At 44.7% G+C, this 18312-nt stretch overlaps 1 protein-coding gene across 1 annotated transcript; it reads right to left on the reverse strand.

Moving 5' to 3' along the window:
* Window positions 1-513: 513 nt before the first annotated feature.
* Window positions 514-18308, reverse strand: tbrg4 (transforming growth factor beta regulator 4). The gene is made up of 11 exons (XM_083633682.1): window positions 18214-18308; window positions 16909-17415; window positions 16473-16793; window positions 12384-12558; window positions 11190-11347; window positions 10913-11023; window positions 10648-10792; window positions 7576-7821; window positions 7194-7305; window positions 6946-7060; window positions 514-1046 (listed from the first exon to the last, which is right to left on the reverse strand). Exons 2-11 carry the CDS (start codon window positions 17320-17322, stop codon window positions 945-947), a joined length of 1899 nt encoding a protein of 632 aa, XP_083489808.1. The 5' UTR covers window positions 17323-17415; window positions 18214-18308; the 3' UTR covers window positions 514-944.
* Between the last annotated feature and the right edge of the window lie 4 nt (window positions 18309-18312).

The following is an 18312-nucleotide window of genomic DNA, read 5'->3' on the forward strand; positions in this document are numbered from 1 at the left end:
CTGTTGGAGGTGAAGTGAAGCGTCTTCAGACTGAATACCACACCATAAAGAAGAACGTAATGCACCAGGCCCATAGCTGTACACACCCTAAATCAGACTTGGGCATTATGCGGCCCGGGGGCCAGATGCAGATTCTGCCTGGCCCGGGAACAAACCACACCAATTTACTTATGAAGCTAGACAAATCCAATGAGAAGACCTAAATTGGCTGTTCGGAGTGATTTTGAATATAATAAAATCTGAAGAATAAGTGCCCAGTATGTTTTCTATAATTTAATCCAGTGATAAAATTAGAGGTTACGGCATGACAATATTCTTTTGGCCCCCCGGCAACAATCTGGGGTTTCTCATGTGGCCCCCCAGGAAAAATAATTGCCCACCCCTGCCCAAAATAGTCTCACCCAATCCTGAATCCTATCTCTAGATACGGTGTAAATCCTAGAATGAAAAATGTTCCATACTGTAGATCAATGTTGTAATAAAACAATTTATTCCACCACAAGATGACTCCACAACCTGTCTGGGGATAATAAAGTTACTCCAATCTATTCACATGGTGACATAAAGCACAACATTAATTTGTTCTACAGAAATTCCCCCAGCGCTTCTCTCGTCACCCGGGGACATGCTGCCTGAGTCTCTGATCATATACTGAAGGACTCACTGTTAGTTTATTTCTGTATTTCTGTCTCACACTCTCTCTGGCTCCAGAACTCTCCATCATCATCTCCATGGCAACAGGGAAAGCCCCATGCGTTGTCAAGGGAACCAGAGTGAAGATGCAAGTTTTTTTTCCCTCCCTGACAGTGGGAGAGTGCTTTACTGCAAGGGTGCTGCTGAGTGTGTTCGTGGCGGTGTGTGTGTGTGTGTGTCCCATGGTCCCATTGGGTCTGGACAGTTCCAATTCAGCTGAGCCTGCAATTTTTCACCGTGTGCTGCTCAGCTCATTTGGCCATGTCCTCAGCCACAGCCTTGCCCATTTTATCCTTTAGGTATGCCAGTTTCTGCCAGTCTGACTGCAGCTCCAGCCACTCGTAATATGGCACCTGGGAGGGGACAAGAGAGATGGATTTTGGATTTAGAGACGTTACTTGCGGAGTAAAACGCTTCTTATTACCAAGGATTAGCAAGTGCCTATGAATGAGAAGATAAGTATAGACACTGTCATCATGTCATATCGTTAGGCAGATTATAAAATGGAAATGATGGTGCTTTTCAGTTGTGGGTAGACATAGGCTACGTTCACACAGCCATCCTTAGTGCTTGAATCTAATCTTTTCCCCCCTAAGTGACTCAGGTCAGTCTTTTTCATGACTGTGTGAACAGTACAAGTCACATTGAAAGTGACTTTTTTAAAGACGACCTGGGCTACTTTCAAATGTGGAAAAACATCAGATTCGAATCTGATGTTTTGGAATGTGACTCCAGTGTGAACAGACGTCTGTCCCATATCTGACTTAATGCGTCAATGTGGCTTTTACGTCATTCCAGAGCGACATTCGTCACTATTCTGCGCTGGCGGGAGGGAGGAAGGACCAAGCAGGCAGATTGTGATTACAAACATGGAGAGCTGGACAGCTGCGAGGGAGCTAATCAGTGGAGGGACAGTGAGGTTTTAGACCTAATAAGTATTAGCAAGAAGTAGCAGCTATTGCTCCACAGAAAGGCATCATTAAAATGTTGGCTCTCTTTCTCCTCCTCCTCACTATCATCTGCTCCAGTATTCGCTGGCTTCCACTGCACAATAACTTGTAAATTAAAACGTAAACAACAGATGAAACAACATCGTCAGCTACCACCATGTTTACTGCTGTCTTCTTCCGGGTTTACGTAGCATTGTGCTGCGTGTGACGTTATTGTTGTTCTTCTGTGCATGCGGGTCACTTCAGGTCCGCGACCTGTTCACACTGGAGTCTGATATGGGCCACTTTTAAAAAGTCTGTGTGAACAGCCACACAAAAAATCTGAGCTGATCAAAAAATCAGATTCGAGCACTAAGGTTTGCTGTGTGAACGTAGCCTTAGTGACCCAGTTTGCATGCAAACCTGAGAGGCCAGGGATGTTGCCATTGGCTAAGGAGATTGTCCTAGATGAGAGGGAGAGCTTGGATTGGCCTAGATCAGTGTGTCCTAAACCTTTTTTGCTTCAGTACCCCTTTTCCCTGATTTCTGAATCCATACCCCCTTTACATGACTACAACATTTTGCTTAGAAAACTGCAAGAGAAAACTATAGCATAATTATGCAATGAATGAATGATAACCCACCTTTTGAGGAATATCATTACAAAATAACAACTGGAGTGAAAGAGTTGCAATTAGTGCCTCCTGAGCAGATTTATTTTAACATTTCATTTATTTTCATGATATATTCTTACATTTTTCCATTTCCCCCTTTGTCTCAAGTACCCCCTGTAGTACCCCCCATGTACCCCTAGGGGTACGTTTACCCCAGTTTGGGAACCACTGGCTAGATGACCCAGAGCTGCTGCTGGTGGCACAAAGCTATGACTATTTATACTGTAGCAGACACTGCAGGGGGAGCCACTTGGCCCTGAGCTCCACTCCAGTATTGGGTCCCTCAGCTTGCAAGGCCTTAAACCAAATGCACACCAGGGGCCGGTTGCACCAACTGGTCTTACACTGGTCTTAAGCTAAGTTGGTCGTAACTTTACGACCTAACAGCTACGCCGGTTGCACCAAGACGGCTTAAGCCTTATTTTCACTACGACCAGGCGTAAGAGTTACGCCTGGTCAGGAGGAGGCGTAGAGCCTGCCTGTAACAGAGATCTCCGCGGAGACCTTTTTGACCGTCATCGTCGTAACACCGCCAGTTTGCCGTCTTTGAAAGCACGACGTTAGATTATAACTAACTAGTTGTGTGGCTTAGCCTTCCAAAATGTTGCCGTTAATTTTTTAGAATGTAATACATAGAATTGGGAACGTTACATTCAATTTCATTCAGACTGTCTTTCTGGCTCAATCGCCGCCATTTTTCCCCCGGAGCGAGGGAGGGTGAGAGGAGGGAGGGTGTTTTACAGTAGTGGCTGAGAGAGCGTAGTGGCACAGTGCTCCAAGCAGGTCGCGAGGCACATTTTTTGCAACATCATCCAATCAGGGTGCATTCCCTGGCAATTCACATGGACGCGCATTGCTACGACCAGCATAGTTAAGACCAGACATAAGCCGTGTTGGTGCAACAGGCGTAAATCCATGGTCTTAACTAAGACCGACGTAGGAGTTACGACCAGGCATAGTTAAGACCAGTTGGTGCAACCGGCCCCAGATGCGGTACGGCTCCATGCGGATCCGGTAAAACTGCCGGAACAGACTCTCACCCATGTTAATATAGATGGGCAACACATGCAGTACGGGAAAAATACGCACCGGTTCTATTTTTGTCAGATCTGGCATGTGCCTGACAGATTACATTGGTGTGGGTCTGTTCAGGCAGCTGCACGGAGCCGTAACGCAGCCGGTGGACATATGCCTTTAGTGTGGGTCTGTTCAGGCAGCTGCACGGAGCCGTAACGCAGCCGGTGGACATAGGCCTTTAGTGTGGGTCTGTTCAGGCAGCTGCACGGAGCCGTAACGCAGCCGGTGGACATAGGCCTTTAGTGTGGGTCTGTTCAGGCAGCTGCACGGAGCCGTAACGCAGCCGGTGGACATAGGCCTTTAGTGTGGGTCTGTTCAGGCAGCTGCACGGAGCCGTAACGCAGCCGGTGGACATAGGCCTTTAGTGTGGGTCTGTTCAGGCAGCTGCACGGAGCCGTAACGCAGCCGGTGGACATAGGCCTTTAGTGTGGGTCTGTTCAGGCAGCTGCACGGAGCCGTAACGCAGCCGGTGGACATAGGCCTTTAGTGTGGGTCTGTTCAGGCAGCTGCACGGAGCCGTAACGCAGCCGGTGGACAGAGGCCTTTAGCCTGCATGATACAGCAGCAGCGCCGCTTGTTTTGCCTTCATTCACTCAAATATCACTCACATTCCCCTTTGCCTGATATTGCATCACTGCTAGTCTAGTGCAGGGGTTCCCAAGGACCCCCTCATAATCATAATACAGATTAAGCATGCATACTACCACATTTGTACTTTTAGATGCCATTGGGAAAGGGGAACATTTGTATTCTAAACCTTTCCAACCTAAATACTTCAGACCTGTTTCGTAGTGATAAACAGAAACACATTGTTAACACCACTTAGGCTATACTTTTAAGCAAGAGGGGTAATTTTATTCAAATTGCATTTGGACCATTTATAGCCTACTCTTCAAGTAATTAATCTTAAAAGCTTTCAGAAAATCAACAGTGCCAAGACTGGCATATAGCCTAGTCCTAATAAACACAGACATTTAAAATGCTAACTTTCAGCAAGTGCTTCAACTTTAAAATAATGAATGTATTGCTCCTTATTCAAATCATTGTCAGAAAGCTCTGAACAAATCACAAGTTATAACAGTCTTATAGTAAATTAGGCCTGACATTTAAAATGACTGCATGGCATAAAGTGGGCATGTCTGTGAAGTAGGGCATTCACGACTAGTGAATTTTACTAGTCGACTAGTCGTCCCTAAAGGTAGTAGACTAGTCGTTTTTTTTTTTTTTTTTTTATCTTTAACACATTCACTGCCAGCCGTTTTTTTTTTACTGTAGGTAGCTTCTGCCAAGCCGTTTTTTGAGGATTCTGGCTCATTTTACAAGAGCCGAGGATAATTTTCTGCTTGGACTTTGTGAACACGAAGTTCACAAAAGTACTAATAGAATGTGTGCTTTCTCTGTCTAAAAGAGTTAGTTTGTAGAGTTAGTAGTTATGTAGATATTAGCCGTTGAGTACAGCATGGTTTCAGCGTCTGAGACAGGAAGCTGAGATAATCGCAGTTTTGTGAAATTCAATCAAACAGGCAGAACAGTCACTTTAACCATTTATTTTTGGCATCAGTGAGAGATCAGACATCTGAACAATATAGTTCTGAACACCCTCTCCTTCAAACTCCTCCCTCCGTGGGCATGTCTGGTGGCGTTTGTCACAAGCCAGTTTCTCCTGCCTGTCTGAGCAGTGAGCAGCCTCCCTCTCTGGCGGCCCCTCGTCGGCGAGTGTGGCGAGTGTGGACTGTGGATGGGACTCAATCGTTTCTTGGATTTTCGGTTGAGAGCTTTGATGAAGCTTTGTGCGATTCTAGGCTTTATGCTGCCCACCCAGTCTATTTTTGGAACCCCCCACCGTTGTGCGCCCGTGTGCAGCAGCGTGAAAGCGTTTTCGCCTACAGTATGAGAATGAGGCTCGTACGTTTCTGGGTTTTCGGAATGCGTGCGATTCTGGCCTTTCTGCGGGTGTTTCAAAGTGTGTTTCACCCATAATCTATTATGCAAATTTGCAATCCCCCACGCCAGCACCGCTCTCCGCTCTCGGTGTGCTGCTGCTGGCGCGGCCGCTCTCGGGCGAGTCTGGTGACTGATGACTATAAAATCGCCAAGCCATTTCCTTGAGAATGGCTTCCTCCCGCGGCTGTTTTTGGTTGGCTTTCTCTCTGTCGGGAGAGCACTGTCGCCACTTAGTTGGTCGGTAAAATAGATTATACACATTCAATACTTCCAATATTTTTATAGGAGACGTGGGGGGCATTGATCCACGTAGCACCGTCAAAAAAAAAAAAAAAAAAAATTTTTGACGAGTCAACTCGTCATTGGCAGTGAACGGTTGGATTGTGTTTGACGAGTCAACTCATCATTGGCAGTGAACGTGTTAAGAAAGAACAGGAGGTATTTACACGACATACATGGACTATCATATCCCATATCCCATATCCCCCACAAAGAACATCAAAACACAACAAAACAAAACGATAAGATACACAATAATCCAAGAACAAACGAGACTATTGGACAAACAACCAAACAAAAACAATGCATTCAGCTCCTATCCTGATAAGCCTAATGACACTGGGGTAAAAAGTTCTTAAAGACAAACTCTGTATGTGGTTGCCATATTTTGGGGATGTCTAAGAATCTGTCTTTGCTCTTGTAGTAAATGTTATTCAACGTATGGTAGCTTGAGAGTTCATTCCACCAGTGAACTACAGCTGGGGGATTGGATGCTTTCCAATTTAAAGCTATGCATTTCCTAGCTGCCAACAGGGCAAGATCTATGTATTTACTTTGAATGCATTGTTTTTGTTTGGTTGTTTGTCCAATAGTCTTGTTTGTTCTTGGATTATTGTGTATCTTATGCAGTTTTCTTGTTTTGTTGTGTTTTGATGTTCTTTGTGGGGGATATGGGATATGGGATATGATAGTCCATGTATGTCGTGTAAATACCTCATGTTCTTTCTTAAAGGAAAAAAAAAAAAAAAAAAACGACTAGTCGACTACTAAGCACAGTGTCGACTAGTGGTTTTACTAGTCGACTAGTCGACTAGTTGACTAGTCTGTGAATGCCCTACTGTGAAGGGGATACTGGTGGGTACCTATTGAACCCATTCTCATTCAGACATCTTGAGGTGAGAGGTCAAGAGACCCCTTTGAAAATGGCCATGCCACTTTTTCCCTTCCTTTCCACCAAATTTAGAGAATTATTTATGCGCCTTGCCGACATGCTAGCATGATATCAATGGATGCATGAGTTCTTCTTGTTGCATATGATATATGGATCTTCACTCTAGCTTCCAAAATGAGCCTGGTACAGCCTCTGAAAGACAGCATTATCAGCCGCGGATGTGGGTGTCCGCTTACATGTAGCCTACCCCCGGTAAAATCGCCAGTGGATACAACCTTTTTTCCCCCCAAAATGATTTCGCGGACCTGAGCCATGTCCCCCTGAACATGGCTCGCGGATGGCGGACCCATTAGGAGACCGGAACAGTACCATTTCTTATTATTGGAGGAGCCTGGAGTGGGGTGTCTCCATCTATATTAAAGGTGCTTTTAGTCTGTCCATCTGCAGTTCCAAATACCTCCACTGTGATGAAGCCAGCCAACTGGAGATGCCTCTTCATCATGGCAAACTGCCCCAGAAGGTCTTTACTCTTCGAGACAAAGCTAGCAAATTCCCAAGCTACGAAGGCTAGCCTGAAAACAGATGGACAGTAGTGGATGAAAACACCTTTTAGACAGCTTCAGCAACAGAGAAACAGAAGCAAGAAAAAAGCTGAGCTGAATCTGTTAACAACACAAGTCCACACGGCTCTCCTCTCTGACTCACCGCCGCGCCCCTTCAGGCAGCGCCTGGTCTCCTCCTCCACTGGGGAAATGAGGTGCTTTCAGCATCAACAGCTCAATTGGCTTGTTCTCACAGTCCACCACCAGCTCACCATCTGAATTGAAAAGGGCATGTCAGCCATTACAAAAGCACTCAAAGCGAATGAAACAGAATGCTCCTTCACCTAAACTCTTTGTATAAGCAGTTAGAGAGATCCATCAAAAGCTGCTTTCAGTGTCAAACTGATATAAGTATGTCTCTATATTCAGGTCTGGCCATTTGACCTCTAATGCCCTATAAACGTCCAGTAATACAAGCCAAGGAGTTGAGTGAGTGGATGTGTATGCCTAGCCGATGTGAGCGTTGATGCATTTGCTAGCCTTACCAATCGTCCATCCATACACAGTGTTGACCCCGGTGCGAAGGGCCTCAGTCTTTCCACCCACCAAACTCTGTAGCGCCTCCCTTAGGCCGATCTGCAGGGGTGACAGGGGGGAGCTCCTGGCCCGGACAGAGGGTGGTGTAGTCAAGGAGGATGGAGGGACAGCAGTGGCTGGATGCTCTAAGTGGAGAGTAGCAGCAATGTGGAGGAGCTTCAACCGATAGTTCTCCACTTGACGTGGACTGCCTTCTGCAGACAGAGAGAGAAAGAGAGGAGAGAGAGAGTGGGGGGGGGGGGGGGATAGAAGAAGACTATGCTTTATTTAATATCTTAGAGAACATTGAATTACTGTGAATCCTATCAGTCCTGCACTGCCATCTGCTGAGCCAGAGTGGTCACCAGCATGTTTTGGGCGTCAGGTCCCAGAGGCGTACACCACGTTCCATCATGAACACAAACTCTAGTCTAAACCATTCACACTCCATCAACGTCTAAGTCAGGGGTTCCCAACCCTTTTTGGGTCGTGACCCTACTTTGACATCACAAAAATCTAGGGACCCCGCAACATTCAAATTCCGGTACACCATCGATAATATCGTATCAATAATCGTCAGTGATGTCACATAGTATGCTCCCCCCCCCCCCATAATTCTGACTTTACTCTAAGAATTCTGACTTTAATCTCAAAACTACTAATTGAATGATTTTCATCTAAATAAATAAATAAAAAATTGCGGTATATAGTAACATTATGTGACATTAGTAATGTCACATAATGCAACAGATTCAATGTCACCTACATTTACCACTCATCGCCATAGGTGTCACCCAAGAGAACAAAGCTGAAATCTTACAGATTATCACTTTATGCTTTAAACTCAGAACTAAAATAAATAAAATAAAATAAATCGCAAGTGACCCTATTAAATTGTGTCTGGTAAAAAAAAAAAATCAGGCGACCCTATTTGAATTCCAGGCGACCCCACTTAGGGTCGTGACCCTAAGGTTGGGAACCACTGCTCTAAGTGGAGTTATGATAATATTGCAATGACTAGGTATAAAAGAAGAGACAAAGGGCCACAGGACTGGCAAATGTAATGAATCTGATTAATGTCATTGTAGGCCATACGACTGGCAGGGATCCTGCACATTATGTCTTCTATACTATAGAGTCTATAGGATTATAAACTGTCATTTGATATTTCCATGATTTTGGAAATGAGTTCCAATGGTTTTATATGTCATAGGAGCACTAACATCTTAGATGTTTGATGTCTGTTAGTTAATGCATATGATAACACTGAATCTTCTGGCCCTTTTCTGGCCATGATGCACTCAGATCAAATATGTGTTCATACTCAGGTTTGCTGCCCGCATCACATTTTCTATTTACCACATTGTGTCTGTAATGCTCAGAGCTTGTCGACAATTACTGGATATTGATCAACGTTTTAAAGTAGATAGGCCTGTTCTTGTATGCATGCGCTTGCTGTTGTGTTGTTTGTTTTCTTGTTTATTATTTTCCAATTTTTGGAAGCTCAACTCCAAGATCCTGCTGGACTGCTGATACTATGCATCAAACAGAAGGTGGTAGGATGAAAGCATAGAGGCTTTACCTGAGAGTTTGGTCACATGTTGGTGTTGTGTGAGGGCCATGAGGTTGTGCTTACCTGAGAGTTTGGTCACATGTTGGTGTTGTGTGAGGGCGATGAGGTGGTGGGGCGTGTCCTTACCTGAGAGTTTGGTCACATGTTGGTGTTGTGTGAGGGTGATGAGGTTGTGCTTACCTGAGAGTTTGGTCACATGTTGGTGTTGTGTGAGGGCCATGAGGTTGTGCTTACCTGAGAGTTTGGTCACATGTTGGTGTTGTGTGAGGGTGATGAGGTTGTGCTTACCTGAGAGTTTGGTCACATGTTGGTGTTGTGTGAGGGTGATGAGGTTGTGCTTACCTGAGAGTTTGGTCACATGTTGGTGTTGTGTGAGGGTGATGAGGTTGTGCGTACCTGAGAGTTTGGTCACATGTTGGTGTTGTGTGTTACTGTTGAAACTGGCAACATTTCCTCTACCATGTAGGAGGAGGCAACACACCTGTCCATCTCTGATTTTGGTGTTACCTGGTGAAAAGCAAGCTTTTGCTGCTTGCTTGGGGTCAAGGCAGGCGGCTCAGCTTGGCTCTGCAACCAGCTTTGTGTTAGCATGTTTCCACTGCAGATGCTTTGAGAGGTTTGATGTCGTACGGTAGCTAGCTGCTTCTGTCCAGGGCAACGTTTTCAGTGTCACATTCTTGTCCTTCCGCGCAACAAAAAGTTATTGTAGAAGACGGCGCTTTTTGGCAGATCGCTGGCAGATTATTACGGAGCATACCGCACTGCGCCCACTTCACTATAAGACGTTGTATTTGCGAGGGGTATTTACAGACCCCATCGCTGTATGTGGGTTTCTCTTATGGTTTACGTTTACATTTAATTTTGTTTTATTTTGTCCAACATTCAGATATTCCAGAATTGCATGTTGTGGTAAAATACATATTATTATTTCTATCTAACTATCTTTCTATCTTTTTAGCCTGATTTAATTGTAAAACAGAGTGTAAAAAGTTATGCAAAGCCTTCTGGGAAATTGAACCTGTGATAGAGGAAAGTGGACGGAGTTCCCAGCATGCCCTGGGGTACTGTGTTTTTGTGTCAATTGTTTGTCTGTCAATGTGTTTTGGAGGTTAAAATGATTTCTTGTTCTATATGCATGATGTTAGTTATCTGATAAGTTATGTGTCGACTAATAGCGCTGTTCTGCATGCTAATACAAAGTTGAAATATTGGAACCATGATTGATTCTGCTGTGCAGTTAAGTGACCTGTCTGATGGGACACAAGATCTGCTATTAAAACGGAGATCTTTTCTCTCTATACTCATCTTGCTAGTACGCAAGTAACGAGTTAAGCGTTTGATTAGTAACTGTAATGTGATTACTGAACTTAAGTACAGTAGTGCCTTACACTACTCGTTACCGACAAAAGTAATGTGATTACAGTAACGCGTTACTTTGTAATGCGTTACCACCAACACTGGTGCTTACCTGAGAGTTTGGTCACATGTTGGTGTTTTGTGAGGGCAATGAGGTGGTGGGGCTTGGCCTGCTGTAAAACACACAAAGCCCAGACCACATCTGTCTGCAGGAAAGGCTCCAGGCCTGAGAGAGAGCCCTCCAGCTGAGTGTGAACCTGCACACAACATGCCAAGGTCTAGCTTCAGAAAAAGGGAAGACTTCCAGTAGGTGCTTTTAAGTAAGGAAGGAGATGCAATCAGAGACAAGCTTTGTCAATTTCTGAAGGGGAAGGTACCTTGGTGTAGAACTCCTCTCCTTTGCTGGGCTGGAAACCCAATCTGGCCAATGTCACAAGCAGATTGCAGAGCTGAAGAGTGCTGTACTTCTGACTGTTTGCTGTATAATGCTGAAAAGAAAGGTACAGAGAGAGAGAGAGAGAGAGAGAGAGAGAGATGAAGAAATAATTTGAATGATAAAATGATTTAATCTATGAGTATTTAATCTATATTAAAAGAAATTAATCTATATTAATAACGAATGGAATTAGAATGAATCCGTTGTGTGGGACTGACCTCAGCAAAGGCCTCAAAGAGTGGGAGGTGAAGCCACTTGAGTAAGCCCAGTGATTTAGCACAGCGTGTGACATCAGCACAGCTGAGCTCAACCGCTCTGGGTACCAACTCTGAGGCCATTCGCTGTAACATCTGAGCATGGTGGAAATTCAACTTCCCTGTAGAGCAAAGACAAACAAAATGGAAAAGATCTATTACATCAGGTTTACTGAGCAGGTTCTGTTTCTGTCTTGGAGGGCTTGAGACAACTTTGAAAATGGATCGAGCAAATGCATGTACATTCAGTGTGCATGCTATATGCCGGCGATCCTCAAAGTCCGGACTCCGGTCCGCATCCGGACCGAGACGCCGTCCTATCCGGACCGAGCCCTATAACCTACAAATCATTGATAACTTACATTTTCACGGAGCTTTTCTATTTTAACCGGCACATACTTTTCTAATCTTTACGGTAATACTGGTTCATCTGCCAGGAAGCTCACAGACCAATGAATGCGCTGTAAATCATCGCACGTGATGCTACTCGGCCAATCAAATAAGCGAATCGTTTCTCCCTGTCGTTTCCTAGTGCTGCTGTGAGAGTGACACATGGACGGAGGGGATGATAGAAGTAATTTCATATGGCGTGGTCAAAACAAATGACTCTTACATGTCCATTCATTGTTCTTACGGGCAGTTCAAAACCAGTATGTCTCGGTTGAAGTGCGATCCGATCCTGACCTGTCTATGGAAGCGCCACACATGAGCAAGCACACACACACCAGCGCGCACACACATTCACTTGCCCGACGGAGAAGTTTGCATTGGGAACGCTCGACAGACACGGACAGACAGAGGGGGCAGACGGATAGATTGATATATATATATGGATGGATAGATAGATAGATAGATAGATAGATAGATAGATAGATAGATAGATAGATAGATAGATAGCTCACTTCTCTAAAGAGAAAAGGTGGAGCCGGAGGTTTGTTGGCTTGATTTAACAGTCAGTTGTATACAGACATTGTACAATTAGGCTACTTTAGTCATTGAGTTCAATGGCACTGAATCATAATGCAAGCTACGTTACAATGTTCCGGACCTTTGCTTAAGGAAATTTTCTCGAACTGGACCTCTATGAATTTTAATTGAGTGCCCCTGCTATATGCTATGCTAAAGTGGACATGTTATTTACACTTTACGTGTCATTACCATAAGCATAGGCCATGTCCAGTAGCAGGGGAGTGGTCAAGTCTGACGAGGGTTTCTGGAGCAGGTGGTAGGACAGAGCTCTGAGCAGTGGAACAGACCTGCGGCTCTGAGTGGCCACAGACACACACACCCTGCGGATCTCTTCTGCTGAAAACCCCTCTGCCAGCTCCAATGCCTGCCAGAGACATGGAAGGGAAACTTTGCAATAGACAGTGATTTTGGACAAAGTTAACTACAGCCAGTGTTTTGTCTGATGAAAAAGAAATTCACTTTTTGTAGTTGCGCTGTTTTCGTGATGTGCTCTGCTTTTTTTTCTGAAGAAAAATGGTAAATTAGTTATCAGGTCTTCAGTGATCGGCTACCTTATGGTTAAGATTTACTCTAGTCTAGCCTGTCCATCCAGGAGTGAGTGTGGAACTAACTATGCTTGCTTTTTCTAGACAAATACATTATTTCCCATTTCATACATATTGGGGATTACTTGCAAATTCCCTACACAAAGAAAAACAGAGTGAGCTTTTCAAAAGAGCAATTTTCCTTTTGAATAACTTTCTAGTGTAGTATAAAGCTCAATTTGGGTCGAATATGTGATCTAAATGTCTTATTCAGTGATTTTCTGGGACCCACAGACTATTTTCTTCGATGACGATGTAAACACCCAATATCCCCCAAAAAAGAGAACAAAGCCTCTACTTTCATGGGGGGAAAAAGTTTGTTTCTGCCTTCTTCCGTTCTTTAGTTATCAACACTTGAATGTAGGTCGTTTTAACCAAAAACACCCGTCGCTCACCAGGAAGCCGAGATATATGCCTGTTTGTCCAGCGAAGCGAGTGAGAAATCCACCCCACACGGAGAGCATACGGGGCGGGGTCACTCGCTCTCATGTTCTCCATGGGTTTGGTGCTTCCTGGTACTTGATGTGTGGAGGTCTGGGGGCATATTTGACGGCTAAAATTTACACTATGTGAGGGTTCGCAAAGCGGATTACTAATCGAAGTGACAGGAGATGTGATTTGTGTGCATTTAGTTTACCATGCTTCTAGTGAAAGAATTCCTCCAGCGTTGAGTGACTGTCACGAGCCCGTGTCACAACGCGCCGAGCCCGGGGGTAAACATGTCCTTGCACTGCTTTGAGGCTCCAGGCTGGACTTGTTTTATGCGGTCCCTCCATGAAGGGAGATCGATGCCGATTGCTGAAAACACTCGCTGGTTTTGTGGGGCAATAACTCTGGCTAGTGAAGGAATATATGAGTATGGTACAGTGTTTTCCGCTAGGTCAGAGAATGTCCAACTAGCAGAAAGTAGTACCGGGCTCGGCCCCCGACGGGGGGGTCCGGGGGGGCGCAAGTCCCCACGTCCGAAGGGGACGTAAAAGGAAAGTAAAATGCAGCAATCTGGTGCACTTTTAAAGCAAAATGATAACGTCAGAATGCTTACATGTTTAGTAGAAGAAGAATGCTTGTTCCAGGAAGAAAACATTAGGTCTACGTGTTCAGAATCACATGAGAAATGGATGCCTCTTTTTCCGTGGAGGTCCCTGGTTGTGTTCTAAAATTTTCTCCATCGTCACACTCTAAAAACCCAAAAAGAAAATGTTTACTTTTATTTTCTAATCTAACATTTCTTTCGGGGATGAAGTAACTGCCAGTCTATCTGTCTATCCATATCTATAAATAATAATAATAAGAAGAAGAATATTGTAATCAGGGCTCGACGTTAACTTTTAAAAGTGGCTGCCGGAGTGGCAATCTGGCAGGAGCTTTTGGTTGCCGAAATAAAAATATGGTTGCCATTTTTAGTCGCCTTATATTTTGAGTAATTAAGATATTATGCAGTCATAAGCCGGCTTAATAATGAAGATGTGACAGAAAAGTAAATATAATAGTCTATAGTATATAGTATAATAGGCCTATTCAGTGTGCGCACCGGGTGTAGTAGTAGTAATAATAATAATAATAATAATAATAATAATAATAATAATAATTTTGTGTAATTTCGTTTTCTAAACAAATCTAAGTTATTTTTTGTTTTTATAATGCATTTGCACTGAAAGGATTTGTTTAACTAATATTTGTGAACTTTCATTTTCATATTGTGCTTAATTTATTAATTAAAAGCGTTATTGATAATGAAGTAGCCTATGCCTCTTCATGTTCATTCAGGGATACTGTGATGACAGTGGTTTGGGGCCCCCACTCTAAGATGTTGCATAGGGCCCCAAAAGGCCCAGAAGCAGCCCTGTCCCCGCTGCGCTCCCTCTCTCTCTCACCCCGTATGTGACAGGCAGACAGGCAGATGAGGCAGGGATGTAAAGCGTTGCTCATTTCTCAGCACATATACACGGTGGTAAAAAGTTTTTGAAGGATGTCCTGGTCGAGGTGAATGTTGTAGGCTTGTTGTAGGCTACATGCTTTGCAGTATAGCGTTAGTTTTCCGTCCCGTTCAAAGACGCAGGGGTATTTCACCTCGATGACTTGACAAATAATTTCCTCGACAATCAAAAAGTACTCGGCTCGAAATTGTTTAAAGGGGGACTTACCCCCCAGATATGTAACAAAACGGTGATTTGAAAAAACTTATGGGAAAAACCAAGAAATGACGTATTCTCTTGTCTATACTATACTCTTTGGCTGTGCTCATCTCAGGAATTTTTTCCGGAAATCGACGCCATTACAGTTTGCCCACCGCCTCCAAAATAATTTATATGAGCGCTGCAATATCTTTATGAATATCAACAACTAGCCAACGCTGGTGGCCTGTATGGAAACAGCATTGCTCAAAATGATTGAAAGTTATATCAATTTGGTAATTCAGTGGCGAACTAGAAATTTTATTATTTTTCTCCCATGTATGCGTGTGTGGCTTGTCTAACTACATTAGGAGAGACTAGTGACGCGAGGCTGGTTACCGCAGCACACCGCACAATAGGACAAACCCCCCGCTCTGCGATAGCACAATGCAAGATTTCTCCACGTCATTCCCTCGTCCAACTTGCCATATACCGTGCCATGAAATCCGTTTTTAATTTTCGTTTGGAGGCTTTTCGTGATTCTTGTTAAAAGTTGCTGCACCTCTGATTTTTCCTCTCAGGGCGCAGCGCAGGGCAGAGCTGCAGAGCTCCCTCCTTGAGCCATTCAGTCTGTCCAAACTTAATACCGATCTAATCTCAGTATGAGATGCAGGGAAATATATTATAGTAGCCGATGTGTTTAGAGCAGCTTTGTCACGTTGTCACGTCGTAGTATAGCGTTATATTTTACATGTGCGCTAAACTGCGATGAGATTTGTTTGCGGAAATGACGGCGGGGATGAAAGTCGCTCAGGGAGGCTCACTTTGGAGCGGGGGCTCGGAGTAGAGAGCTGTGTGGGCCTGAAATCTCGGCCCGAGCCCTCCCCGGCCCGTGACCGATCCAGCCCCTTGGAGTTATGAAATTAATTGGCCCCCAGCCCGTTGTGAGGCCCGAAGCCAATATTACGATGTAATGACACATCTCTCCCCCTCTCTCTGTTCCTCAGCTGCTGCGCGTGCTCCTGCAGCCTCTCTCTCTCTCGCTCTCTCTCTGTCCGCTGCTGTGTAATCAATTAACAGGTGATTAACAGGTCAAGTGACATCATGGGAATAGGCTTGGAGTTGTGAAGAGCCGAAAGGGTACAGGGGGAGTAGGGGAGTAACTATCTTGAAATCCCATAGTCTTTGGTTCATCGTGACGTCACGACGTATCAAATCTCCCATTCATTTGAGGGCAAAAAAAAAGCAGTGTTCCACCCATAGAGGGCACTTATGCCAGTTATGCTGCTGAAAAATGATACAAATGGTAGAATGGCAACAGTTTGGTCTCAAATGTGGAAATTTTGACCAGCATTCTTCACACACCACCCCCAAAGTCATATTGGTTAAAAGCTGAAAAAAAGTGTTTTGGGGGTAAGTTACACTTTAATGAACGGCTAATTAGCCGGCAGCCGGCACTTATGGAAAGCACTGTCAGTGTTTTCCGCTAGGTCAGAGAATGTCCAGCTAGCAGAAAGTAGTACCCGGCTCGGTGGGGAATTAGTTAATGTGTAAAGTGGTATTGTGTCTTTAGACTCTACCTTGTCTTCTAGTCTGTCCATCAAGGTAGGTGACATGTGTTCTCCTTTGGATATCAGTGCACTGACGGTTTTAGCATCAGAGATTTCAATCCAGCGCAGCTCCAGCTGTTTTAATGCAGCATTTGCTATTGCCACTTCCTGGTGCCCTTTCCTCCCTGTCCCCCAGGCTACCAGGTGGGCCAGCTGCCTGTAGGACAGCCTGCGCACTCGCCACAGCACCTCTGTCTGGACAGAGTTAAGTACTGCAGCAGAGGAAGGCATTCTTAGAATCCAGAGAGCTCGCAGGACAGACACTAGTGTGTTATTCCACACTGTAGACACCTGGGAGAAAAACACACATAAATGAGTAGATACAACTTTGTAGTGCAAACATGAAACAAAGGGCCTAAAAAGGATGTCACTCATCTCACATAGTCAGCGGCACTGGCATCCCTACCTTCCCAATGATGGTCTCCATCATATCCTGCAGCCTCGGATCCATCATCAGATCCGGGTTTGTTGTTATAAATCTGCCCTTCGCCCTCTGCGCCAACTGAGCCAATTTCACCATGGCAATAGCAGCTTGATTGCCATTTCCGCCGTGCCTTGCCCAGGCCTGCAGGACATCCTCTGAAGATGCTGCCTTTTCCACCAGCTCATCCAGCTTGGTGCGTGGAGGCGTGAGGGGAGGGTTGTCTTCTCTGGCAATAGTACTACCCTCACACATTAGCCTGCCTGCCAGCCGCGGCCAGACCTGAGCCATCTGCAGCTCTGCAGGTCCAGCCACAGAGGGAGGCAGGTGGGCAGCTGTGGCCTGCGAGGACACCCTGCAGAGGAGACGGGCATATCTGCCCAATAAGCGGCTGGCCATTGGGTCACAATTTGGAGAGCAGGTAGGAGGGGGTAAGACCTGAGAAAAAGCTTCTCACGATTCAGCAGCCAGAGTCTCCATCCCAAGTAAAACCTGAGCGGCAGAAGAATAGACGAGAACATTTACGGGTTTAAAAGCATCCCTCAATAATCAGCGGAACCCTTCATTAAATCAATTTGAATTCTATTTGGCTATAATTATACTTTGTCAAAAATTTAAGTTAGCTTCATCATTCCTAGCAAAGGTTTAAAAAAATTATGTATCAATTCCATTTGTCTAAACAATTGTTGATATTTCAATACTTTGGTAAAGTTGCCAGAGATGGGGACTTGGACTAAGTTGAGACTTGACTTGAGACTCGTCCTCAAAAGACTTGAGACTCGACTCAGACCCGAGTTTTGGGACTTGTGAACAATTATGTGAGGATAATACATGCTTTGAATTCTTAGCTATATCTATATATGCAGTGTTCTAAGCAGACTGGATGGCATGCAGCAGATGAACGCTCATCAATGAGGACTAACGTTACTTGGACTTATCTGTGACCATAGACTTTAAACTTAACTTAGACTTGAACCTCAAAGACTTGAGACCTGACTTGGACTTGGGAGACTTGTTAGCATATCTGCTGCTAGCCGGGGACTGACTAAAAGGTTGTTCCACTGAAGCGACACCCCACGCACTCTAATTAAAGTTAGTTGACGGAGCTGTGCAGCCAGAGTCAAGTGTTTCTGCCCAGATCATGCAAATCCTGACCTTGTCGAGGAAGGGAGTCGCTCCTGACCGGCAAAGCTTCATTCTGCCTCTCTCTGATGACAGATTTAATATACAAAGGCAGCATGCAAGCACAATTGATATCGCCATCGCCTATCATCTTAAATTATGTCTTACCTTAATACATTATGGCTTGGTGGTGAAGGCTTTTACACCGACATTCACATGGTGCTGGCTGTCAGCAGAGCAGCCTGTACTGTCGCAAGAAAATGACGT

This window comes from Poromitra crassiceps (assembly GCF_964638095.1).
Source record: "Poromitra crassiceps genome assembly, chromosome: 1".
NCBI classification, from domain to species: Eukaryota; Metazoa; Chordata; class Actinopteri; order Beryciformes; family Melamphaidae; genus Poromitra; species Poromitra crassiceps.